Raw genomic sequence first — 26,059 nt, 5'->3', positions numbered from 1 at the left:
AGATGCTACTGTTAGATTGGAACCACGCAGTAAGAAATTCAGATAAGCTATCACAGGTGACTATATATCTTCTCCTGATCCATGAGTTACAGTAGGATCATCAACACCTTGTCTCTTCTCTTCTCCAGTCAAGTTCTTCTGGAAGATCAAGATGATCATCTCAAGAAGGAACCACCATTTGCAACTTAAGTTTCTGATTTATTAACAGGAGTGAGAATTCTAGTGAGCCAGTGCCTGTCTGTCAGAAATGATGAACACAATGCATGGTGGGTAGTAGTACAAGTGGATTTGTGATCACTAGACTGACTTTTTTGTAGGAGTAAAATGCACCAGCGGTCCTTAAATTTGTCAGGAGATTTCACTTAGGTCCACGAACTTGCAAAGCGCACATTAAGGTCCCTAAACTTGGTTTATTGTATCATCCCGGTCCAAAGCCGCGTTTGACTATGGTCTTGCCTATATGGCACGCCACGTGGACGATGACATGGATTTTTAAAATTTTTTGCTCTCTTCCTTGTCGAAAAGATGAAAATGCCTCATACACGTCATCGTCTTTTCATAAAAGAGAAAAGAGAAGGAAGAAGGGAGAAAAAATAAAAAAAATCCATTTCATCGTCCACGTGGTGTGCCACGTAGGCAAGACCACGGTCAAACGCGGGTTTGGACCGGGATGATAGAATAAACCAAGTTTAGGGATCTCGATATGCGCTTTGCAAGTTCGTGAACCTAAGTGAAACCTGCTGACAAGTTTAAGGACCGCTGGTGCATTTTACTCTTTTTGTAGCCTGGTACCCTGATCTAGGACTATTCATTGAATCCCAGCTTGGAATTGTCCTAACAAGCTGGGGACCTCTTTTGTACAGTTGATTGATCTCACATGATCTTGTCTTCTACTCTGAATTTTCTGAAATTCCCTAACTCCTTGAATGAGATTTTTTTTTTCTGAAATTCTTGAGACATTCCTACTAATTTTCCGCGTGCCGGAAAAGCCTTTATGCCTTATATTACCATCATATAACTGATTGATACTTGTGAAACTTATTGTCCTTCCCCCTTGTTAACTGTGCTCCATTATGCAAGGAGCTTTATCCAGCAAGGACAATCATCCAAGGAACAATATCTTCAGAGGGGGTGACCAGCGTGTGAACAAATCAGCAGCCTGTACTGGTATTGGACTAGTATTAAAAAATTATGCAGAATTTGATCCACCCCAAGATGCAAACAGATTCTCCACGTCTGCTTTGCTTGTCTGGTTGCTTGATCTGCAAACACTTGACTCATGGGATGTGTACATCATCTCTTAACTGAATAATGCTACCAGTACTACTTTTCAAGCACAGAGTCCCAGATGGTTTTGGTTTTCTGGTACAAATCGTTGTGCCCTTCTGTTTGAGCTTCAGTTCAGAACTGACAAGAAGATTAACTGAAGAAAAAGGGATTAGCAATATGGTTTCCTCCCTATCACCAAAAAAAAAACATGCCTAAATTACTAAGTTTTGCTAGGTAGGCTGAAGAGATAAGACTCATGAAGAACTATGCTGAAAAAGAAGTACAACTTTAAAACTTGGAAAGTGAAGAAGTACCTTTGCAAACTGCAACTAAAACAAACATGAAGCTTGAAGAACTAATTTGAGGGCAAATATTGTCAATTTCGAATTATTGTTTAAAACAAACAGAAATGGAATTGCAACTAAAAGTAACATCAAGTCTGAAGAACTTTTTTCAGGACAATAATGGTCAATTTCAAATTCTTCTTTAAAACAAAAAGAAAGACTGCTCTCCCTGAAAGGAATTGCAGCTAAAAGAAATATCAAATCTGAAGAACTAATTTCAAAACAAACATTCTCAATTCAAAATTCTTCGTTAAAAAGAAAATAAAAAGGCTGCTGTCCCTGGAAGGCCAATGCCCAACAGAACAGGCCCAATTCTGATTTTGGTATTACCCAAATCCAAGCCACATGGACATAGACAAACACCTTACACAGATGCTTATTACTAATACTACATGATAATAAAATCAGCACTAACATATTTTTTTTCTCCCTAAGAACTTCAAATGAAGTATTGCCAATTCAAAATTGTTTCTTTTTTTAAAAAAACAAATAGGCTGAAATTGGCCCAACTATGATGAACTTTTGGTATTACCCAAGATCCAATACACCAGGTGTAGCAAAAAAAAAAAAATCTGCCATGAAGGAAGCAAACAGGGGCGGATCCAGGAAAAAAAAATTGGGGGGGCTCAATTACACAGTTTCTTCAATCTCCAGCTATTTAGGGACCTTTAGTTTATCATTTATGGTGAAAAAATCGAAGGGGTGCTCCGGGGTATCCATGAGTCCCCCCTACATCCACGTTGGATCCACCCCTGGAAGTAAAGAAGCATATGTCCTTGCCCCAAGGAAGGAGGTCACCCATGGCATCAAGCTCACTCCATCTCCATCCATGGCTACCTTAATTAGCTTAGCTAACCTAACCCAGGTTGCATTGCATATGCTCCTGCCATCTCCATCAACCAATCCAAGCTATCTATCTAATTCCATTCTCACAACACATTTGCATGCATCTATATAAAGTGTAATATAATGTTTATTACAACACGTCGCTGTCACAAAAGCAAGCTTAGTTGACGTGTACACATCGAACTCCGGCGAGCGGCGGCGGCGGCGATGGAGCAGCGGCGAGTGTACGAGGAGGTGGAACCGGAGGTGGAGTGGAGACAGGCCGGCGAGGAGCAGGACGTGGTGGAGATCGCCCTCCCGGGGTTCAGGAAGGAGCAGGTGAGGGTGCAGGTGGACAACCACGGCATGCTCCGCGCCACCGGCGAGCGGCCGCCGGCGGCGAGGGGGGGGAGGTGGGTGCGCTTCAAGAAGGACCTCCGCCTCCCCGACAACTGCGACGCCGATGCCGTCCGCGCCAGGTTCGACGACCACAAGCTCATCATCACGCTCCCCCTCGTCGCCGCCGCCGTCGACGTCGACGAGTCCTCGGCGACGTCGCCGGAGTTCAAGACGCCGCCGGCTCTGTCGCCGGTGCCGCCGCCGCCGCCGCCTCCTCGTACTCGTACGCGCGTTGAGCCGCCGCACCGTCCACCTCCGGTGAAACCCCAGCCGCCACCGTCATTGCCACCACCACCTCCTCCTCCGCCGCCACCGCCGCCGCCACGTCCACCGTCGGTGAAGCCCCCCGTTGTGCAGCCGAAGCCACAGCCGCCACCATCATTGCAACCACCATCTCCGCCGCCGCCGCCGCCGACACGTCCACCGTCGGTGAAGCCCCCCGTTGTGCAGCCGAAGCCACAGCCGCCACCAACATTGCCACCACCATCTCCGCCGCCGCCGCCGCCTACAGTACCACCACGAACTCCGGGGGACACCCCTGCCGTCGTCGAGCCAAAGCCGCAGCCACCACCACCACCACCACGAGCTCCGGTGAAGATGCCACGTGTTCTCGAGCCAAAGCCCTCGCCGCCGCCGCCGCCGCCGCCATCGCCGCTGCCACCGCCGCCAGAGGATTATTGGTCTCCAACGGCAGTGACTCCTCCGGAACCAACAAAGCCAAAGCCACCGCCGCCATCGCCACCGCCGCCGCCGCAGCAACCGTCACAGCGGTATTGGACCCCGCCTCCGGCTATCACCCCTGAACCAGCAAAGCCCGCCGCCGGCAAGCCGACATCCTCGTCGCCGCCGAGCACAAAAGACTCGCCACGGCTGCCGCTTCCTGCGCCAAGTCCAGCAGCAAACGGCGGCGATCCAAGGCTACCGGCGACTACGCCGCTTTCGAAGCAGAAGAGGAAAGAGGAGAAGAGAGAGGAGGCGCAAGAAATGGGTCGAGCTGGAGCGGCAGCAGCGGAGGAGGAGCGGCCGCCGGCGACGGCGACGGCGAGCGGAGGTGGGAGGAGGGAGGCGGAGGAGAGGAGGCTGATGGTGAACATGGCGGCGGCGGCGGCGGTGCTCGTCGGGATCATCGTCTCCGTGTGGCGCACCTTGAGCTCTTGACTCTTGTGTCTCTGACCAAACAGATGCCAAATGTGAATGATATGTAATTAAGCTAATGTGATTACATGTAAATTAACACCTGCAAATGTGTATACTGAAACACCACATTAATAACCAAAATGTACTACTAATTGCAAGTATACTTTTGTTACATTTTCAATCCATTTCATTTCCTAATGAACATGAAGAGTTTGCTATTGTTGAATATGCCTACAGAAGTAAGCCAATTTGTGTTCAAATCCCAACATGGAAGTCTTTCAAGTGATTGGATTTATATATCATCATGAATAGCACATAAGCACGAGTAAAAGAATGCATAGTGATAACACAGCAAGAAATCATCAGAAAACTATCAACTCGGGTGAAAACCAGACAAAAGCCTTGGGTACTTGGCAGAACATAACATCAACTCTCCTTGAAAATTTTGTAATTTGATCCGCAACAACTCAGATGTAGATGAAACACTGCTGATTTCCACTCAGTTTACAATACAAATACACCGACAGACTGCCTCAAAAACCACCAAATTCATTCAAAGTAAAATGGGTATGAGTGATCTTGGCCCCAAGAGACTGACTAAACCTAACCACAGACAGTGGATCCACTGGACCCAGATTATTCAAAAACAAGATGGCTATGATGGCATTCCTCCTCGCAATCGAAGGGAACTTGCTGCAAAGGCGATCCTCACTTCGCGCTAGCGAGCTGGGTGCGGATGAGCTTGGCGGCCGAAACCATGTTGGTGAGGGCAGGCTTCACCTCGGTGTACTTGCGGGTCTTGAGACCACAGTCAGGGTTCACCCAGAGAATGTTAGTGTCGAGCACCGCAAGCATCTTGTTGATGCGGTCCGCAATCTCCTCCGTGGACGGGATCCTGGGGGAGTGGATGTCGTAGACACCAGGACCAATGCCAGCACCATACTTCACACCCTCGCGGAAGACAGAGAGCAGCTTCTCGTCGGACCGGGAGTTCTCGATGGTGATCACATCGGCGTCCATGTTTATGATGGAGTGGATGATGTCGTTGAAGTTAGAGTAGCACATGTGGGTGTGAATCTGTCGAGAGAAAGTTGTTCAGTTTAAGTTACAGAAGATTGGTGATGATATTGAAAGCCTACAGTGACAGTCTGATGGAAGAAAGATTACCTGGGTGGTGTCCTGAACACCGCAGTTTGTGATTCTGAAGGAGTGAACAGCCCAGTCCAAGTAGAAAGCATGCTCCGCCTTGCGGAGGGGCAGACCTTCTCTCAAAGCAGCCTCATCGATTTGGATGACCTGTAAAGGACAATTAAAAAGACGTAAGCAAGATGATCATGTTTTGCGTATTCTCTTGAGAACAAAATTATAGAACAGGTCCAACCTGTATACCACCAGCCTCAAGGTCCTCGACCTCCTTCTTGATGGCAAGAGCAATCTGGTAGCATGTCTCAAACCTGAGCAAGTGTGAAAATGTCAGCCTCAACAGAAAGCTCAATCGCAACCTGAATAATTAGCATTGCATCATCAACAACAGGCACGGACCTCGGCTGGTCATTCCTGACAAAAGACCAGTTAAGGATTGTGACAGGACCAGTCAACATTCCCTTCATGGGGCGAGAGGTCATGCTCTGCGCCATCTTGGACCAGAACACAGTCATGGCGTTGGGGCGGCTCACATCACCATAGATAATTGGTGGCTTGACACACCGTGATCCATAAGATTGCACCCATCCGTTGGCAGTGAATGCAAAACCAGAAAGCTGCTCACCGAAGTACTCAACCATATCGTTTCTCTGAAAGTATAAAATACATGCCAATTAGCTTACTTCAATGCAGAACAAACCAAACTTTGTTAATGCTTCAATAAATATATTTATTTTGTTTTCTCAAACAGCCAAGTGCAAAGTCTAGAAAACACAAACAGTACAGAAGGATACTGACCTCAGGCTCGCCGTGAACAAGCACATCAATGTCAAGCTCTTCCTGGATCTTAACAACCTTGCTGATTTCCTCCTTGATGGCACTGACGTACTCATCCTCAGAGATCCTGTAGCAGGAATTATAATTAGCAATATAGACAAAAAAAAAGGGGGGAAAACGGTGAAGCGTTGATGTGGACTGTTACGCACTTTTTAGCCTTGTACTCACGGCGGACTCTCCTGAGCTCCACAGTCTGTGGGAATGAACCAATTGTGGTTGTAGGAAGGACTGGAAGGTTGAGCTTCTTCTGCTGTGCGTCCAACCTAGCGCTAACATTGGTAGCACGGCGGTGGTCAGACCCCCTCAGAGCAGCAGCCTGCACAAGCAATATAACATGATATTAAGAAAAACAGGCCAAGTTATGTTGAATAGAATCAAGCATGCAGCCTAAAAACAGAAGGTACTTACAGCCTTTTGGACTTCCTCGTTTGTCACACGAGGTGATGACCTCCTAGAGGCCTGAGCAGCAGCGTTTGCTGCAAAGTAAGCCTGTACAATATTGTTCACAAATGTATAAATGAGCAGAAGTTTCTTCAAATGCTATTGAGTAATGAGTACTATGCTCAGGCTCTAATTAAGAGGTGAGAATAGATAAAGGGCAAAAAAGAGTACCATACCTCATCCTTCTGTCCAGCCAATGCCTTAGCAAGGGCATTCACCTCAACCACCTTTTGGGCAGCAAAAGCAAGCCATGACTTAATCTCGCTATCGAGCTTGGTCTCATTTACAAGATCCACAGCGGTGTGCATGAGTGAGCAGGAAGTCGAGACCACAAGCTTGTCTGCAGAAATGAAAGGTATTGTTGGATGAGCAGAAATTGAGGATATTATTGGATACTGCAAATTGTGCCCATTAAAATATAACATACATAATAACTTCATGCTTAATTGCTTACCCTTTCCAACAATAGCCTCAAGAGACTCGAGGGTGGTGAGAGATGCGGCGAGATCATCAGCCCAGATGTTGCGCCCATCCACAACACCAGCAAAGAGGTACTTGCCAGAGGGGAAACCAGCACTCTTGACAAGGTCAAGAGTCTTGGAACCACGGATAAGGTCAAAACCATAAGCAGTCACGCTGTTCAGGGATGTGAGGGTCCTGCAGTGAAAAGGCAGTATTCAGTGTTCTGCCACTATAAAAAGAAGAATGATAAAGGAAAAGCAGGTTCGATAATGATACGATAGTAGAGGAAATAAACATACTTGTATGATTCAGCAGGAATGTCAGCGAAGTATGTCTCAATAAGCACATTCAATCCAGAAAGTGCCGACTCGAGTTCTGTGTACGCTGCAGAGAATGCAGCCAATTGGTGAGAGTCAAGGTCAAGAACAAGTGTGGGCTCATCAAACTGAATCCATGTAGCACCAGCTGCCTTCAACTCAGCAATAACCTCCCTACAAATCATCATGCATCAAATTATGAACTGAAGATTTAGCGCTAGCAGTAGTTATAGACTTGTTTGTACACTTACTTGTAGACAGGAAGGATGCTGCTGAGAAGGGAAAGAAGAGCAAACGACTTCTCTACACCCTTGGCAGGCTTGGAGAGCAACAAGTATGAAACTGGTCCAACAAGTACTGGCACGGTGTCAACGCCGAGCTGCATGAAGAACAATTACATAGGAGACATTAAGGCAACCAGATTACATCTTAATAAATAGGGCACTGTGATTTTCATTTCAGGACTACAACAAAATTCAGAATTTGATGCTTGAAACAGCAGTGCCACTATTCACAAACTGGAACAAGATAACATATTTAATCAAAGAACTTTTCAGGTAAATTCACCAATCACCAATAAAGAATATGTGAAATTAGAAAAAAAAAATATTGCCACAGATCAACATGGGCAGCTTTTTGAAAAAAGATGAAAACAACATATAGTGCAAAAAAATTATTTCATAACCTTTAAAGTGAACTCTAGTCATAGTCAATCTGAAAGTGCTACATTCAAAATTCTAAGCAAGGGGCCAAAATTTGTTTGGCCGTATTAATACAGCACTAAAGAAACGAACTGACTTGGTGGGCTTGTCATTTACAGGCCATTAATCTGTGGAAGTGACAATCTTCCAAAACATAATTTACAAGCCAGCACTTAATCTACATCAGATTCTTTTCTAAACAAAATTATTATATAAATGCACAACTAAGAAACAATTGATCACTACTAAAACTTGATGTTTGAATTAGCATCATAACAAAAGGCAACAAAATAAACTAATAAATAACTTTATGAACTAGGATATTGATGACATTAAGCAATGTGCTAGCAACATCTAGTCAGGCAGAGAAAAAAAATCATTAAGCAGACAGAGATGTAAAGATATAATTCTATTATCTTACCGCCTTGGCCTCCTTGTATTCATTCACAGCCTTGTGGGAAGAGTAGGAGAACTTGGTGTTGGGACCAAGTTCAGGGACGATAAAGTGGCTGTAAAGGTAAACAGCACCAGTTAGCTAAAATGTTGAATATAAAAATTAAATAAAATGTTTACTGTCAGACATCTTAAATGGAAGCAAAGTACTTACTAGTTGGTGTCAAACCACTTGGTCATCTCCATAGCAGGGACAGTGGCATTTCCCCTAGCCATCGAGAAGTAGGTGCTGAACCCAATCTCTCCACCGGTCCATGAGTAGCGCTCTGGGACAGCACCAAGCATGGCGGTCGTGTCAAGAACCTGATCATAGTACGAGAAGGTGTTGCTGGGGATATACTTGATCCCAGCATCAGCCATTTGCTTCCAGATGCTGGCCCTGAGGTCGGTCGCAACCTTCTCCAAATCCTCAGCGCTGCTCTTCCCATCCCAGAAAGACTCCAGGGCAAACTTGAGCTCCCTCTTGGGGCCCATGCGGGGGTATCCAACAATGTGAGACGCCATCTTTCTATAGAAACAATTGTACTACGATCAGTTTGATTCATCGAAATGTCATGTGAATACATACGAAAATTATGATTTAGCTAACAAGATTACACATATCCATATGCTAACCACACGATGAAGAACGCCTTGTTAGATTAAAAAGCATGCCACTAACGGATACTAACGTCACATTTGGAACGGTGATCCGAATAAAGGTATATGCCATCCAACTATTAAAGCATACTTTTGTGTTTTCTGTTCTACTAATCTTCCTGATTCCTATACATGGGGCTATATCACCAGATCCAGTGGTGCTAAAAGAATAGACTAAACTGATACTAGTATATGGGTTAGGTACACCACCAACCAGCACTAGCATGTAGTAGGACCCAGCCCAAAGTGGTGGGTACATAAGACCAACTACAATTGGTGGGAGACACTGTCCCTCTCACACCAGCAGCAAAGTAGTTGGATCTTGTTTGGCATGCCATACAAACAACAATTCATTTATTAGCATGCAGGCAATTGCAAATTCCTAACCAAATAATACGAGATGGCAACCAAATGACAGTAGATGCGATGGTACTGGAAGCACGACCTTAACATGTACTCCACAGATCACAGGGTCTAGTACACCGTAATGCATTTATAATAGGAGAATATCGTAACAGAATTTGAGAAAAAACATATGACAACACGGACTAAACCTCGGTGTCAGATCCAAAAACCCCCCGGGTTTAGAAACACAAGTACTGAAGAGACCACAAATGTGCACTTGCAGTGAAAAATGGAAGATTTTCCACGGAAGAAAACACAGATCCAATCCTAAACGAACCGTGCAACACACCGACAAAAAAAAAAGTCCAATCTTTCACTCCATTTCCTAACCCAAAAACCTCATTCAGATCGGATCCCACCAAGATCGATTGATCGATCAATCCATCCGATCAAGACGAACAGGATCGATCCATTCTCCCCGACCCGACGCCACACGAAAGCGACCGACTTTGCAGGCAAAAAAAAAAAAACCGTCGCTCGCCGCTACTACGCGAATGGGCACGGATCCCGGCGCGGTCTCCGTCGCTGACAGACTCGGCCGATCCGGAGGAAGGGAAGGGTGACGGAGGAGAGGGAGAGAGCGGCGGCGCGGGCTTACCGTGGGAGAGGGGAGGAAGCGAGCGGCGGCGGCGGACGGCGAGGGAGGAGGAGGAGGACGGAGAAGAGGGGTTTGGGAGAGTTCCTTATTTATATAAGAAGAGAGGAGTTTTTTTTTTTTTTGGTTGGTTGGTGAGATCTGAAAGCAGAGGCTGATCTGGTGGTGCACGGTTTTTCAGATGAAAAGTTTCATCTTTTTCATCTGAATGTTTTACTACTTCATTCCGTTTCATATTACGTATAAATCCATTAATATCTATATAAATATAAATAAAAGAAATGATAGAAAATCTTATAATATAAAACGAATTAAGTACTTATTAGAATTGTGTTTTGTGCACGGTTTTTTAAGATGAAAAGTTTCATCCTTTTCATCTTAATGTTTTGTTAAGATTGTGTTTTCTCTTATACTCGCAACGGTTTCATAATTCGGTCGAGGTGAAACTTTTATAAATTTGATTAGAAGTACAAATAACTTTAAAAGTATTTAGTTTATAAATGTAATAGAACAATATCCATAGAGATATTTATTTTTCAAAAATATTATGATAAAAGTAAAATTATATTTATTTATTATATATGTATATATATTTAAGATAAAAACATAATCAAAGATATATTTTAAAGACTATTGGAGCCATTGTTTCACTTATTCTCTGAATAAGCGAAATGGCATATTTGCAAACGAAAAGTAATATGTGAATAAAACTTTTATATGTGCGTTCTTAGCGATCTAAAAGCAAAGGCTGAAAAATAAACTTTGATAAAAAAAATCCTTAAAATCAGCTCCAAATTTAAGGTTGGAAATTCAAATTTTGGCTGATAAATATAAGCATAAGCGAAAAAATGATGCCCTGTGTCATTGGTAAGGACGTCAAGAATTATGGAACCGCAGGGATTATGTCCTCTTTTGTTTGTCATGATCATTTGGACTAAGGGTAGATTTTGAACTTCTTTTTCTTCGATGAAAAGCACATTTACCCTTTTGTTGTTATGCGACTTTTGGCCTTTCCCATGTATGTATTAAAAACTATTGTGGTAATATACAATCCCTCCTTTTTAAAAAATTTGATGTTGGTTAGTGCAAAATGGAACTAACCCGCGTCAACTAGATAAAAATGAAGGGAATATTTTTCTTCTTCTTCTTCTTCTTCTTCTTTTTTTGCAAATGGTAATATATATAGTGTCTATATAGATAGCACCATTTTGGGAGTTTGAACTAATTATTTTATTTCTAGTTAGTAAGAGGGATATTTGTTAGGGTTACAGATAAGACATACCTTCTATCCTGCGACTTGTGAAATATACCGATATGGTATACCTTTACATATACGGATTATTTACATATATGTCGTATGGAAGTTACTTCAAATTAAGGAAAATATCTTTACGGGTCAAGTGATTTATAAAGTCCTACTCGTAAGGGATAAAGTTTCCGTTATATCGTCCCAGGTCCGATATCCTCAAAACCTTTCTTGAGGATCAAGATGACCCACGGTATAAAAGGGGACCCCTTGGGAGAGGTTCGGATCAGAATCTCTTCACCAACACACCCACCAAAGCTTATGAAGCTGGAGTACGCGGAGCCAACTCGCCGAGAGATCTCGTCGAAACCCTCGACTACGATCTCGTCGGTATCATCTGTTTTGACTACTCTCTTTGTAATCTGTTCTCATCATCATCAATCCCATATAAACTGGACTAGGGCTATTACCTGATAAGGGTCTGAACCAGTATAATCCTTGCCTTTTGTCTGCTTTGATGTCGTACTATGTAAACCCTCGTTCCAACGTACCCCAATACTCTACTCATCCGGTCCGCGAGTATCACTCGTCGACAATATTGAACTTTAGAAAAAATATACCTATGAGCTACAAGAGGGTATCATGAGCAATTGCAAGAATAAACTTTTTTAGGGTTTTTTTAGTTGATGGTTAGAATAATTTATGGATTAAGCATATAGGATTGGGGCTAATTTTTTAGGGAAATTCATTTATAAAGGATATAGAATAAGAATATATTAATAAAAGAGATTCAGGTTGGTTTCATTTGTGGCCTAAATTGGCCTTACAAAAATTTGGTATTTTTAATAGTATTACATTGTCAAAAGAGGCTATGCCAAAATTTAACATTAGCAAAAATTGTTAAGGTCAAGCCCCAGACAAAACCAGTCCTAAATATTTATTTTCCCCCTAAAAACAAGTTGGTATGGGGTGTCCCATGTCAAATACTCAAATCTGGTAGCATTTCATTTCACCATGAGCCTTTTTAGTGTTGGTAAGACCGTAAGATTGATTGTCAATGTTAAGTTATGGATGATCACTGTAAATTAGGTCGTACTTGAGTTACCATGTCATCATAGTTCTTCGGACCGCTCCAATGACATCTCCATTTACAAAAATATGTATTCAAAAGTATTGCAGTATGGGATATTTATCTGAAAACAAGTTTGTGTCGTGCAAGTACACCAGCTTGTGCAGTACAATACTCAAATCTGGTAGTATTTCATTAGTCATGAACCTTTTTTTATTGTCGGTAAGAGTAATTGTCAATGTTAAGTTATGGATGATCACCGTAAATTAGGTCGTGCTCCAGTTACCACATATCATCATAATTAACCTTCTTTTAAACCACTTTTGACAATGTCCATATCCCTATTGCTACATTAGCCTACGCATGAGTTAATTATAATATCATATTTACATGGAAAATGACTATTCGAGTCTACGGCATCTCTAGATTGTGCAATATTGTGTTTTTCTGTGTATGATGTGTAGCTAGGCTTGCACCATTTTAGTGTGGGTAGAGATTAATTGTCCAGGTTAAATGATGGATCACTACAAATTAGGACTTGTTCCACTTAACATAGTATCATAATATGCCTACTTTTAATGATTATGATCCTCATCTCTTGCCGCATAGAAAACTAATTTAGAAATTATTATGTAATATCTCGGTGGCTAAAATATCCATTTTTAATAGTAGTTTCAAATATACATGTGGGTTGTGATTTGATTTGTTTTCTCAAGAAAATGGAGAAATATTTTTCATATTATTTGTTGTAAGTTTGACCTGTTTTTCATTACTGTTGTTTGAAAATATATTCTGACCAAGCTGTTCAAAAATAATTGTTTATTGTTAGCTAAGGTTTACATATCTGATTATTTCAGAAGTTTTTTTTTCTGTGTGTAGCTATGATCATGTACCCAACTCAAGCCAATTGTGTTTCCACCAAAAACAAAAAAAGCTGCCTTTGAGAAAGTTTGTCTGCCTTTTCCACGTTTATGCATGATGAGGCATGACGACTAAATTAAATAATGGTTTACCACATCGTATTATGGGCTAATGCTAGCTAGCTATACATGTACAAATGTAACTCCATTTTTTTAGTGCCGAAAGTCACGTAATTATTGAGCACATATATAGTATTAGTATAGTTATTAGCTAAAAGAAAAGTCATTCTCTCCTTAAATTAACAATTGGAGGAGCAGAGTTGGTGAGAGAGGCTGTGGTTGGTGAGATGGTGGCCTGGAGGCTCTTGCACGGTTGTCATAGTTTCATTTTGTGTGAAGTTTAAAAATTGTTTAATTTAGTTTAGTCCAGTATACACTTTTCCTTTGGAATTACCCTCCATCTTTTCCAATGGATTGTGATATGAGATACGATCAACAAAGAAATATTTTGTATCCAGAGAATTCAGTCCTCTTGAATAATTTGTGAAGGAATCTGTGAGGGATCTAGACATTTTACTAAAGCTCTTTACCACTTTGATTCCTGTCTACCCACCCTCTTAAAATTATGAAAACACAGTGGAAGAGCCAATTTTAAATGATAAATAAGGAAGTAGGGAAATTTTGGGTATAAGCTAGTAAAACATACTGATGACACTATTTCTCAAAAGAGAAAACTGAACACCAACAAATTCTCCACTATAGTCTACCTTAAAATGCTGCACAAACAATCTCGCATACAACTTAATTTAGACAATTCAGTCATTCATTTTAGAGGAGAAAAATTAAGAAAAAGAATTGAAGGGACTATTATATTCCCATAGAAAGGGACAAGAGGCTGTGAGTACTGACTGTGATAGCACGTTCTTGCATGATTGCTGTCCATGCTGTCCTGCAACATATAGAGCCTCAAGCTTATAATAAGTAAACACGAATTATCAGTCGCTAATTACAGTTACCGACAAAGTAAACAGTTTTTTATCGCCATTGGAGGCAGCACGGACCAATGGCAGATCTTCACGTGACATTGTCTTCATGTGTCTTGTTTGTAGTTGCAGTACTAGTACAGTAGAGTACTACTGTAGTAGTGCAAGATTTATTTGATCCAGGTTTGGGGTTTTTTAATCACATCAGTGTTGGATCCAAGCTCCTTGAAAAATTAAAATTGTGTCTGGCTTTGGGTTCAGTAAATTAACCAACTTTTGATGAATCCTGAGAAGAGCTTGGAGAGGAAATTTTCTTGAGATGAGGTGTGACTGAACTTTCAAGCCACAGTTTTTTGTCGATCTGGGATAGTCTGCAATATGTCTGGATTCAATGAACTTTTACTTATACCAAATCCCACTTAGGAAGTACTCTAACAAGAGTTTAGCCAACCAATGTATAAAGTTAGCCATAAAGTTAAGCAGATCGTTTATGCTGTAGATGCAATGTTACTGAAATCAGAAATGTATAAAAAGTCTGAAACTCAGTTTACATTTGCAGAACTCCTTTTGTCCAACTCCAAATGCAAATGAATGTTCATCATATACAACATGGTACTGAGCACTGACTATCTTAGAACTCAATGCAAACCATGTGGAGACTGGAGCAGTAGGAGTAGTGGAAATTTAAAGTGCTTCACTGGAATCTTGATTTTCTTTTTTTTTTCTTTTTTGAAACTACTGGAATCTTGATTAGATCGTGCCAATCAAGAATGAACATGGAATATACTTGAAATCCTTCAATTGGTGCTCCTCCTACTCTTAACAACCATGATGGGGTCACCTTAGCTGCAAATATCTCCTCATTTTGCATGCATGAAGTTGAGTATTTTTGTATCATGGGAAGTCCATTTTGTTGAGAATATTAGGCAGGAGTTTATGTGTTCATGTCATGGTAGAGGGGAGTTGATCAATGATGCTTACTTATGTGGGGCCATGGGGGTTGGTGGATATCAAAGAAGAAGAAATGTTAGGCGCTCCTAACTCCCATGGGGGTTGGTGGATAATGAAATGTTATGCTGACTCTATGCATATGCACTTCATTTTTTCAAGGTTGCAATCAGGGGAAGTTCACACTTACTTGGGTGAAAATGGGAGTGCAGTCACAAAATTCAGATTTTGAACAGAAAAAAAAATTATTATGGCTGTGATTCACCAAAGATGGAGTAGTAGATAGAGCCAATCATCTCTGTGCTGGGGTCAAAATTAAAAACTCGTCGATAATTTCCATGGATTTTCTACTTGCACATCACTATCTTTGTCAAGACCACACACGCTGCCAAGAAACATGTCATGATCCAATAAACCCCAGTTGGTTCGCCTAATAAACCAAAACTTAAAATTTTCAACTTGATTTGGAAATTGATTTTTGAGATATTTTCAATGTAATTTTTTTTATCATTCACTTTTAAATCGCTACGAACAAATATATAAAAGTTTTATGTATAAAATAATTTTTATTCCCTAATAAGCTGTTTAAATTTATTAGGAAATATGAGCAACCGATGGAACACCCGTTTCACATTATAAGAAAACTTTTTTAATAGGTTTTTAATAGTTTCATGCGTGGACCCATACGACGGTGCTTGTCATGACTCATGTCCCGTGTCGCACCGTGGTAGCTAGAAAGAAGTAAGACAGCCACTCTTCTCATGTCTCTGACGAAAAAGAGCATGAATTTGCCAATTGTGATATGTAATTAAGTACAGTATTTGTTAAGCTAATGAGATTTACATGTAAATTAACACCACCTGCAATGCAAATGCATACACTCAAAGACCACACTAACCAAAATGGTACTGCTCATTGCAAGCATACTTTTGTTCCACTTTCAATCCATTTCATGTCCTGATCCAAGCAACCAGACCAGAAATGACCATGAACAGTTTGCTAATGTTGCATGCTTACAACAATGTGTTCAAATCCCAACATCTAACTATTTCAAGTGATTGGCTTTATATCTAAATAAAATGCAAAGTGATCTCCACCAGCAAGGAATCATCAGAAATCAACCACTCTCAACTCAGGTGAACAACTGACACAAAACACTTCGGTAGTTGGAAGACCATAACATCAAGAACTCTCCTTGAAAATTTTGTAATTTGATCCGCAACGATTCAGATGCAGATGAAACACTGCTGATTCCCACTCAGATTACATACAATACAAATACACCGACAAACTGCCTCAAAAACCACCAAATTGATTCAAAAGTAAAACGGGTATGAGGGATCTTCCCACCGAGACTGACTAAACCTAACCACAGACAATTGGATCCACTGGACCCAGATTATTCAAAAACAGATGGCTATGACGGCATCGTCCTCGCAACCGAAGGGAACTTGCAGCTATGGATATCCTCACTTCGCGCTGGCGAGCTGGGTGCGGATGAGCTTGGCGGCCGAAACCATGTTGGTAAGGGCGGGCTTGACCTCGTTGTACTTGCGGGTCTTGAGACCGCAGTCAGGGTTCACCCAGAGAATGTTAGTGTCGAGCACCGCGAGCATCTTGTTGACGCGGTCCGCAATCTCCTCTGTGGACGGGATCCTTGGGGAGTGGATGTCATAGACACCAGGGCCAATGCCAGCACCATACTTCACACCCTCGCGGAAGACGGAGAGCAGCTTCTCGTCGGACCGGGAGTTCTCGATGGTGATCACATCAGCGTCCATGTTGATGATGGAGTGGATGATGTCGTTGAAGTTAGAGTAGCACATGTGGGTGTGGATCTGTCAAAGAGAAATTTCTTAGCTCCAGAAGATAGGCGATGACAATGCGAGGCTCCAGCAACAGTGTAATCAAGGCAAATTACCTGGGTAGTGTCCTGAACACCGCAGTTGGTGATTCTGAAGGAGTGAACAGCCCAGTCCAAGTAGAAAGCATGCTCCGCCTTGCGGAGTGGCAGACCTTCTCTCAAAGCAGCCTCATCGATTTGGATGACCTGCAAAGGACCATTAAAAAAACGTAAGCAAGATGATCATGTTTTGCGGATTCTCTTGAGAACCAAATTATAGAACAGGACCAACCTGAATACCACCAGCCTCAAGGTCCTCGACCTCCTTCTTGATGGCAAGAGCAATCTGGTAGCATGTCTCAAACCTGAGCCAGCGTATGAATGTCAGACTCAGAAAAGAATGCTCATTCACAACCAGAACAAATTAGATTACATTATCAACAACAGGCACTGACCTCGGCTGGTCATTCCTGACAAAAGACCAGTTAAGGATTGTGACGGGACCAGTCAACATTCCCTTCATGGGGCGAGAGGTCATGCTCTGCGCCAACTTGGACCAGAACACAGTCATGGCGTTGGGGCGGCTCACATCACCATAGATAATTGGTGGCTTGACACACCGTGATCCATAAGATTGCACCCATCCGTTGGCAGTGAATGCAAAACCAGAAAGCTGCTCACCGAAGTACTCAACCATATCGTTTCTCTGAAAGTATAAAATACATGCCAATTAGCTTACTTCAATGCAGAACAAACCAAACTTTGTTAATGCTTCAATAAATATATTTATTTTGTTTTCTCAAACAGCCAAGTGCAAAGTCTAGAAAACACAAACAGTACAGAAGGATACTGACCTCAGGCTCGCCGTGAACAAGGACATCGATGTCAAGCTCTTCCTGGATCTTAACAACCTTGCTGATTTCCTCCTTGATGGCACTGATGTACTCCTCCTCAGAGATCCTGTAGCAGTATTTTGCTATGAGTAATATAGACGAAAGAAGGGAAACAAGTGAAGCGTTGATGTGGACTGTTACTCACTTTTTTGCCTTGTACTCACGGCGGACTCTCCTGAGCTCCACAGTCTGTGGGAATGAACCAATTGTGGTTGTAGGAAGGACTGGAAGGTTGAGCTTCTTCTGCTGTGCGTCCAGTCTAGCGCTAACATTGGTAGCACGGCGGTGGTCAGACCCCTTCAGAGCAGCAGCCTTCACAAACAATATCATGTGTTTAAGAAAAACATGAGAAGTTATGTTGATATGAAATCAGCAAATGCTGGCCAAAAACGCAAGGTACTTACAGCCTTTTGGACTTCCTCGTTTGTCACACGAGGTGATGACCTCCTGGAGGCCTGAGCAGCAGCGTTTGCTGCAAAGTAAGCCTGTACAATATTGTTTACAAATGTACAAAAGTAAGGCTGAGCAGCAGCAGAAGTTTCTCCGAATAATATTGAGAACTAGGCCTGATCTCTTACTAAGAGGTGAGAGAATAAATAAAGGGTGAAAGAGAGTACCATACCTCATCCTTCTGTCCAGCCAATGCCTTAGCAAGGGCATTCACCTCAACCACCTTTTGGGCAGCAAAAGCGAGCCATGACTTAATCTCGCTATCGAGCTTGGTCTCATTTACAAGATCCACAGCGGTGTGCATGAGTGAGCAGGAAGTCGAGACCACAAGCTTGTCTGCAGAAATGAAAGGTATTGTTGGATGTGCAGAAATTGAGGATATTATTGGATACAGCAAATTGTACCTATTAAAATATAACAGATATAATAACTTCATGCTTAATTGCTTACCCTTTCCAACAATAGCCTCAAGAGACTCAAGGGTAGTGAGAGATGCAGCGAGATCATCAGCCCAGATGTTGCGTCCATCCACAACACCGGCAAAGAGGTACTTTCCAGAGGGGAAACCAGCACTCTTGATAAGGTCAAGAGTCTTGGCTCCACGGATAAGGTCAAAACCATAAGCAGTCACGCTGTTCAGGGATGTGAGGGTCCTGCAGTGAAAAGGCAGTATCAGTGTTCTGCCACTAAAAAGAAAAAGCATGCTAAAGGAAAGGCGGGTTTGGTAATGATACGATAGTACAGGAAATAAACATACTTGTATGATTCAGCAGGAATGTCAGCGAAGTATGTCTCAATAAGCACATTCAATCCAGAAAGTGCCGACTCAAGTTCTGTGTATGCAGCAGAGAATGCAGCCAATTGGTGAGAGTCAAGGTCAAGAACAAGTGTGGGTTCATCAAACTGAATCCATGTAGCACCAGCTGCCTTCAACTCAGCAATAACCTCCCTACAAATCATCATGCATCAAATTATGAACTGAAGATTTAGCGCTAGCAGCAGTTATAGACTTGTTTGTACACTTACTTGTAGACAGGAAGGATGCTGCTGAGAAGGGAAAGAAGAGCGAACGACTTCTCTACACCCTTGGCAGGTTTGGAGAGCAACAAGTATGAAACTGGTCCAACAAGTACTGGCACGGTGTCAACGCCAAGCTGCATGAAGAACAATTACATGAGACATACAAACGACCAGATTACATCTTAATTTTTAAGAAAACACTATGATTTTCAATCCAGAAGGAATACTACTTAATTCAGAATTTGATGCTTAAAAATAGAAATGTTACTATTCACAAACTGGAACAAGATAGTAAATTCAACCAAAGCATGTTTCAGGTAAACTCACCAATTAAGCATAGGTAAAATCAGACAATTTCGCCACAAACAACATGGACATCTTTTGAGAAAGATGGAAACAACATATAGTGCTAAAAAAACATTATTTCATAAATGTAAAGTGAATTTTAGTCTTTGCAAATCTGAAATTGCTAGTTTCAAAATACTAAACAATGGGCCAAAAATTTGCTTGGACACGAGTATTAACACTGAACTTAAACAAACTGTCACTTGGAGGGCGTGTGATTTACAGGCCATCAATCTGAAGGAGTGACAATCTTCAAAAAAAAAATCATGGTAAGCATGCCATTTAATGTACATCAGAATTTCTTTTCTAGGACAAAATTATTAAGCAAATGCACTATAATAGCAGAAAGAAACACGCTAAACTAATAAGTAACTTTACGAACTAAGACATTAATGACAATAAGAATGTGTTAGCAACGCCTATGTAGTCAGGCAGAGAAAACAATCATGAACCAGACAGAGACGTAAGATGTAATCCTAGTATCTTACCGCCTTAGCCTCCTTGTATTCATTCACAGCCTTGTGGGAAGAGTAGGAGAACTTGGTGTTGGGACCAAGTTCAGGGACGATAAAGTGGCTGTAAAGGCACAACAGCAGCAGTTAGCAAAATGTTGAATGTGAAATCTAAATAAAATGTTACTGTCAGACAGCTTAAATGGAAGCAAAGGACTTACTAGTTGGTGTCAAACCACTTGGTCATCTCCATGGCAGGGACAGTGGCATTGCCCCTAGCCATCGAGAAGTAGGTGCTGAACCCAATCTCTCCACCAGTCCATGAGTAGCGCTCTGGGACAGCACCAAGCATGGCAGTCGTGTCAAGAACCTGATCATAGTACGAGAAGGTGTTGCTGGGGATGTACTTGATCCCAGCGTCAGCCATTTGCTTCCAGATGCTGGCCCTGAGGTCGGTCGCAACCTTCTCCAAATCCTCAGCGCTGCTCTTCCCATCCCAGAAAGACTCCAGGGCAAACTTGAGCTCCCTCTTGGGGCCCATGCGGGGGTACCCAACAATGTGAGACGCCATCTTTCTATAAAAAAAATACAATTGTACTACCATCAGTTTGATTCAAATAAATGCCATGTGAATACATAGGAAAATTCATGATTTAGCTAACAGGATTACTCAGATCCATATTCTAACCACTAGATGTAGAACTCCTTGTTAAATAAAAAAACACGATAATGAAAGGCATGCCACTGTTTTCCAACTGAACGGATACTAACATCGCGTTTGAAGCGGTTATCCAAAAACATTTTATGCCATCCAACTATTAAAACATACTTTTTCTGTTTTATGTTCTCCCACAAATCTTCTGATCCCTATAGATGGGGTTATATCACCAGATCCAGTGGCACTAGAAGAATAAACTAAACTAATAATAGTATATGGGTTAGGTACACCACCAACCAGCACTAGAATGTAGGACTGAGCCCCAAAGGGTGGGTACATAAGACCAACTAAAATTGGTGGGAGATCACTGTCCCTCTCACACCTGCCCGCAGCAAAGTTGATGGGTGTTGTTTGGCATACCATACAAACAACAATTCATTATTAACATACAGAAAATTCCTAACTTCTAATCAATAACACTGAGATGGAAACCAAATGACAGTAGATGCGATAGTACTGGAAGCACGATCCTACATGTACAGATCGCACGGTCTAGTACACCGTAATGCATTTCTTTACCTACTTAAAAAAATTGAAGTGTTCATGTCAGGTGTGAAGCATTCCTAGAATTAAGGTGAGTTAGTGAGCGTCCTGACAAACAAAATATTATTGCATTCTAGATTCTCTTAACATATCAATATTCTTTTATAGAACTTTCTGGATACAACAAAAGGGACAAAAGCTGAGATATTACTGTTTACTCTTCTATTGCAATTTTTGTTCTTTCAATCTTCAGACCCAGAGGAATGGTCAACATCAGGACCAGATGCATATTCATGTTTAAACTCATAATACTTATAAAACCTTTTTTTTGTGAAAGCACGTTGAAGTATAATAAATCTATTAAATAAACTTTTTATCAATTGTTGGTCAAAAATCAAAATTTCAGAGTTTGATTATTCAAAATCAAAATATGCCCAATAAAACTGAATGGAGGTACCAATGTTTATGTAATTTTAATTTTTCCTGTTTGCAACGAGCAGGCAATTTTTCTAGTATATAATAGAATATCAGAACAGAAATAGAGAAAAACATAAGTCAACCCGGACTAAACCTCAGCATCAGATCCAAAACCCAACCACCGGATGGATAGACGAGTGAGTAGTGAACAAACCACGCTTGGCATGAACACTTGAAATTTAAAATAAAACCTAAACTTTTTCGGCGGAAGAACCGCAGATCCAATCGTAACCGGACCTATGCAACACACACCGACAGAAACAAAAAAAAAATCTAAATAATCTTCCACTCCATTTCCGGAGCATAATCCCCCAGATCTAAGCACCTAACCACACATCATTCAGATCGGATCCCATCAACTCGGAACAAAGACTCTCGATCAATCAATCCATCCATGCATCCAATCAAGACGACGAACAGGATCGCAACGCGAATGGACACGGATCGACGCACGAACGCAAAAAAGAGGAGAGGAAGAGAGGCGGCGGCGCGGGGCTTACCGTGGGAGAGGGGGAGGAAGCGAGCAGCGGCGATGGAAGAGAGGAGGAGGAGGACGGACGGGAGGGAGAAGGGGTTTGGGAGGGCTTATTTATAAGAGAGGATATATATGCTTTGCTTTTTTTTTTCTTGGTTTTTTGTGATGTGTGAGAGTGTGCTTTTGGATGGTGGGGGTTGGGGGTTGGTGAGATCGATCTGGTGGTGCACGGTTTTTTAGATGAAAAGTTTCATCTTTTTCATGGAGTAATATATTGTTACTGTGTTGTAACGGAATTTTAATTAAAATTTGTTATTAAACTATTGTTATCGTTAGTTTTTACCTACATAATTCTTATTTCTATATATATTTATTACTGACATATAAGCTCTTTGGTCCATGTGAAACTTCTGACCCCGCATGTCATTTTACTTTCTACAGGGAAGGGAGTTGGTGGTGGGAGTGGTGGCAGATTTACCAGTTTATCGCTCACCACCGCCACTACTCCCTTTTAAAATAAGTATAGATATTTTGGGATTGTTTCTTTCTTTATGTTTTGTGTTGTTTGGTATGATTATTTATGTTTTCTTTTATATGTATTTCTAGCTTCACGAATTTCTATAGATTTAGATTTGTGATTACATTAATAAGATTTTGAATAACATTTAGAAACTTGAAAATAAGATCGAGTTGTGCCAAACAGGGCATTAGACTATGGTGGGATATTGATTTTTTTCCCTTCGATGAAAAACACATTTACACATCAATTTTATGGGATTTTTACAGTTGCCCCTTTTCCCATAGTACTATAACATGCATATTTTAACTAAAGTAGTTTTACCATCTAACGTTTGGTACTCTGAGGTATCACAAATTTTTAGTACCTCGAGGTATTTTCTAGTGTAAAATTTAGTACCTCGAGGTACCTAGTATCCCAAGGTACCAAAATTTTGTGTGCAAATGTGGTACTTCGAGATATCAAATGTTGAATGATAAAATTACCATTTTAACTATTATGATTATCATCTCAATTGCATCATTAGAACTACATTAGAAATTATTATGTAATTATCTCGGTGGCTAAAATATCCATTTGTAGTTTCAAGTATACATGGGTTGTGATTTGGTTTGTTTTCTCAAGAAAATGGAGAAACATTTTTCAGATTATTTGTTGTAAGTTTGATCTGTTTTCACTGCCCATCAACCACCATAATAGCAGTCTTGTCAGGAAACAATAACATATAGATTTTTTTTTTCATACTGTTGTTTACAACATATTCTGACCAAACTAAAAAACACAAATATTAGGGAAGAACTTAATATCAAATACCCAGGTTGTCTAGCCAACCACCTTGTGGAGCTAGCCGGAAGACCCCTGGTCTCATTTCTCATATAAACAATTGTTTAATGTTAGATAAGGTTTACATATCGCATTATTTTAGAAAAAAATATTTATATAGCTATGATTATGTACCCAACTCAAGCCAATTGTGTTTCCACCGAAACGAAGTCGCCTTTGGGAAAGCTTGTCCACCTTTTTCCACGGTTATGCATGATGAGGCACGCCGATTAAATTATGGTTTACCCATCGTATTATCAGCTAATGCTAGCTAGCTATGCATGTATAATGTATTCATGTAGCAAATGTGACATAGTTTTTTTTAGAGCCCAAAGGCACATAATTATTGAGAGAAATATAACATGGTTATTAGCTATAGTGACCAATCAAGCATGGTCTTTTTCTCCATAAATTAAACAAATGGAACAAGTAAACATGGAGGATCAGAGTAGGTGAGAGGCTGTGGTTGGTGAGATGGTGGCTGGAGGCTACTTGCAAGATTCTCACAGTTTATTAATTTTGTTTGATTTAGTTTGGTTCAGCATACACTTTTCCTTTGGAATGCTATAAAACATCATAAACAAATAAATATACAAAGAATTCAATCCTCTTGAATAATTTGTGAAGGAACTTGGGTGTATCCAACCATTTGCCCAAAGCTCTTTGAAATTTGGATGAATCCTGAGAAGAGCGTGGAGAGGAAAATTTCTTGAGACGAGGTGTGACTGAACCATTAAAGTTTCCTTTCTTTCTTTCTTGTTTGTTCCCTTGTTTTTCCTTTCAGCTAAAGTTTTAAAACTCCCCTTCTCTTAATCCTACAAAAGATACGCAAGGCTTTTACGTATTCTTTTAAAAAAAAGCTGAACCATTAGAGCAGGTACAATAGCAGGCTATAAGACAACTATAAACATATTTTAAAGAGATAAAGGAAGAGAGAGAAGAGCAGCGAGCTACAGACCTGTAGCCAGCTGCAGCACGGACTCCAAAATATAATGTGTGTATAATAAGTAGGACCAGGTATTAACAGTATAGTAAGCAACTATTGTATGAGTTAGCTATTACATTGACTATAGATGATTTAGAGTAGTTGGCTATAATGTTAAACTTGCTCTTAAGCCACAGTTATTTCTTCACCTGGAATTGTGTGCAACTATGTCTGGATTCAATGAACCTTTTACTTTTACCAAATCCCACTTAGTCAGTACTACTATCATTCTTGACATGGAGTGTAACAATAGTTTAGCCAACCAATGCAAAAGGTTAAAGAAGATTTTGTATGCTGTAGTAGTATGTAATATTATATGCAATGTTACTGAAATCAGAAATGCACCAACTCCTAATGCCAATGTCTCTGCATCATACAGAACATGGTACTGAGCACTGACTATCTTAGAACTCAATGCAAACCATGTGGAGGCTGGAGCAGTAGGAGTAGTGGAAATTTAAAGTGTTTCATTGGAATCTTGATTTGATCGTGCCAATCAAGTATGAACATGGAATATATTTGCAATTCTTCACTCCAAGCACATCTTAACTGGTATTCCTCCTACCCTAACAACCATGATGTGGTCACCTTAGCTGCAAACATCTCCTCATTTTGAATCATGGAAAGTCCATTTTCTTGAGTAAGATTTAGCAGGAGTTTATGTGTTCATGTCATGGTAGAGGGGAGTTGATCAATGATGCTTACCCATTTGCTTGCATAATATGTGGGGCCCATGGCAAAAGAGAAAAAGGAAGATGTTAGGTGCTCCTAACTCCCATGAGGTTGGTGGATATCAAATGAAAATGACATTGTGTGTCCATGTATTTCTTCTTCCTCTTTAGAGCTGAATGTTAGGCATGCATTTCATTTTCAAGGTTGCAAATCATGGGAAGTTCACACTTACTTGGAAAACCAGGAGTGCAGGTCACAGAATTCAGAATTTGAAATAGAAGAAATTTGTGGCTGTGATTCACCAAGGATGGGGTAGTTGAGCCAAATCATCTCTGTGCAGGGGTCAAAACTCAAAAACTGGTCCATAATTTCCATAGCAGAACAGATTTCTACTTACACATCGCTTTCTGAGAAGTGAATCTTTGTCAAGACCACACAGGCTGCCAAGAAACATGTCATGATCCAAGAATCCCTGCAAGAAAAGTAACAACTCTTGAAAAAGAGATCCTGGAATATGCTTTGTGAGCTCAAGTCTTTAAAATTTATCTTCTGCAGGCAGGAGAGAAAAAAAGAGAGCATAATATATAAAAACTTGAGCTGTTGCTGAAGCAGTGAAGCTGTAGTCCAGGAGTTGACCAGCTAGCACGTCGTGCTATTCTGATCAACTGATGAGCTTCAGCTTCCAGTCTGGAAGAAACAAGTGGAGCTTTACCTTCCATGGGATAAATCTTGCAGTGTTGCTTTGCTTCAGGTAGCTTCAGATGCAGCATCCAGACAATTTCAGGCTTGCAGCAACGGTGAGAGCTCGTGAGCATTGGTGATCACATGCCGTCC

General features: G+C 41.1%; 2 protein-coding genes across 4 annotated transcripts; one reads left to right on the top strand and one right to left on the bottom strand.

The window, feature by feature from the left end:
• The first annotated feature begins 2,390 nt into the window (after positions 1-2,390).
• LOC127757101 (leucine-rich repeat extensin-like protein 3) lies at positions 2,391-4,146 on the top strand. The gene has a single exon (XM_052282523.1). It carries the CDS (start codon positions 2,667-2,669, stop codon positions 3,993-3,995), a length of 1,329 nt encoding a protein of 442 aa, XP_052138483.1. The 5' UTR covers positions 2,391-2,666; the 3' UTR covers positions 3,996-4,146.
• A 238-nt stretch (positions 4,147-4,384) lies between these two features.
• On the bottom strand, positions 4,385-22,391 carry LOC127757099 (5-methyltetrahydropteroyltriglutamate--homocysteine methyltransferase 2). Of its 3 annotated transcripts, none has more exons than XM_052282522.1 (14): positions 22,255-22,335; positions 8,483-8,836; positions 8,297-8,384; positions 7,426-7,553; positions 7,157-7,348; positions 6,850-7,052; positions 6,572-6,735; positions 6,363-6,443; positions 6,104-6,270; positions 5,916-6,021; positions 5,517-5,767; positions 5,356-5,428; positions 5,142-5,270; positions 4,385-5,051 (listed from the first exon to the last, which is right to left on the bottom strand). In XM_052282522.1, the coding sequence occupies exons 2-14, from the start codon at positions 8,830-8,832 to the stop codon at positions 4,683-4,685; spliced, it is 2,301 nt and encodes a 766-aa protein (XP_052138482.1). In that variant the 5' UTR covers positions 8,833-8,836; positions 22,255-22,335; the 3' UTR covers positions 4,385-4,682. The 3 variants fall into 3 exon arrangements, with proteins under 3 accessions (XP_052138482.1, XP_052138481.1, XP_052138480.1); XM_052282521.1 differs by lacking the exon at positions 22,255-22,335 and adding an exon at positions 9,971-10,129; XM_052282520.1 differs by lacking the exons at positions 4,385-5,051; positions 5,142-5,270; positions 5,356-5,428; ... (8 more) ...; positions 8,297-8,384; positions 8,483-8,836 and adding exons at positions 16,256-16,911; positions 16,995-17,123; positions 17,209-17,281; ... (8 more) ...; positions 20,113-20,200; positions 20,298-20,651 and having other exon boundaries at positions 22,255-22,391.
• Between the last annotated feature and the right edge of the window lie 3,668 nt (positions 22,392-26,059).

Source organism: Oryza glaberrima, chromosome 12 (assembly GCF_000147395.1).
Source record: "Oryza glaberrima chromosome 12, OglaRS2, whole genome shotgun sequence".
In the NCBI taxonomy this organism is placed as follows: domain Eukaryota; kingdom Viridiplantae; phylum Streptophyta; class Magnoliopsida; order Poales; family Poaceae; genus Oryza; species Oryza glaberrima.
The sequence above is the reverse complement of the archived record's forward strand: the minus strand, read 5'-3'. Positions and strand labels throughout refer to the sequence as shown.

Excerpts from the sequence above, each read along its gene's own strand:
- LOC127757099 (XM_052282520.1), bottom strand. The coding sequence starts at position 20,647 with ATGGCGTCTCACATTGTTGGGTACCCCCGCATGGGCCCCAAGAGGGAG. Across the intron at positions 18,913-19,016 it reads ATTCCTGCTGAATCATACAA|GACCCTCACATCCCTGAACA; the intron begins GTATGTTTATTT and ends TTTTCACTGCAG. Across the intron at positions 18,596-18,709 it reads TGAGGCTATTGTTGGAAAGG|ACAAGCTTGTGGTCTCGACT; the intron begins GTAAGCAATTAA and ends TCATTTCTGCAG.
- LOC127757101 (XM_052282523.1), top strand. The coding sequence starts at position 2,667 with ATGGAGCAGCGGCGAGTGTACGAGGAGGTGGAACCGGAGGTGGAGTGG.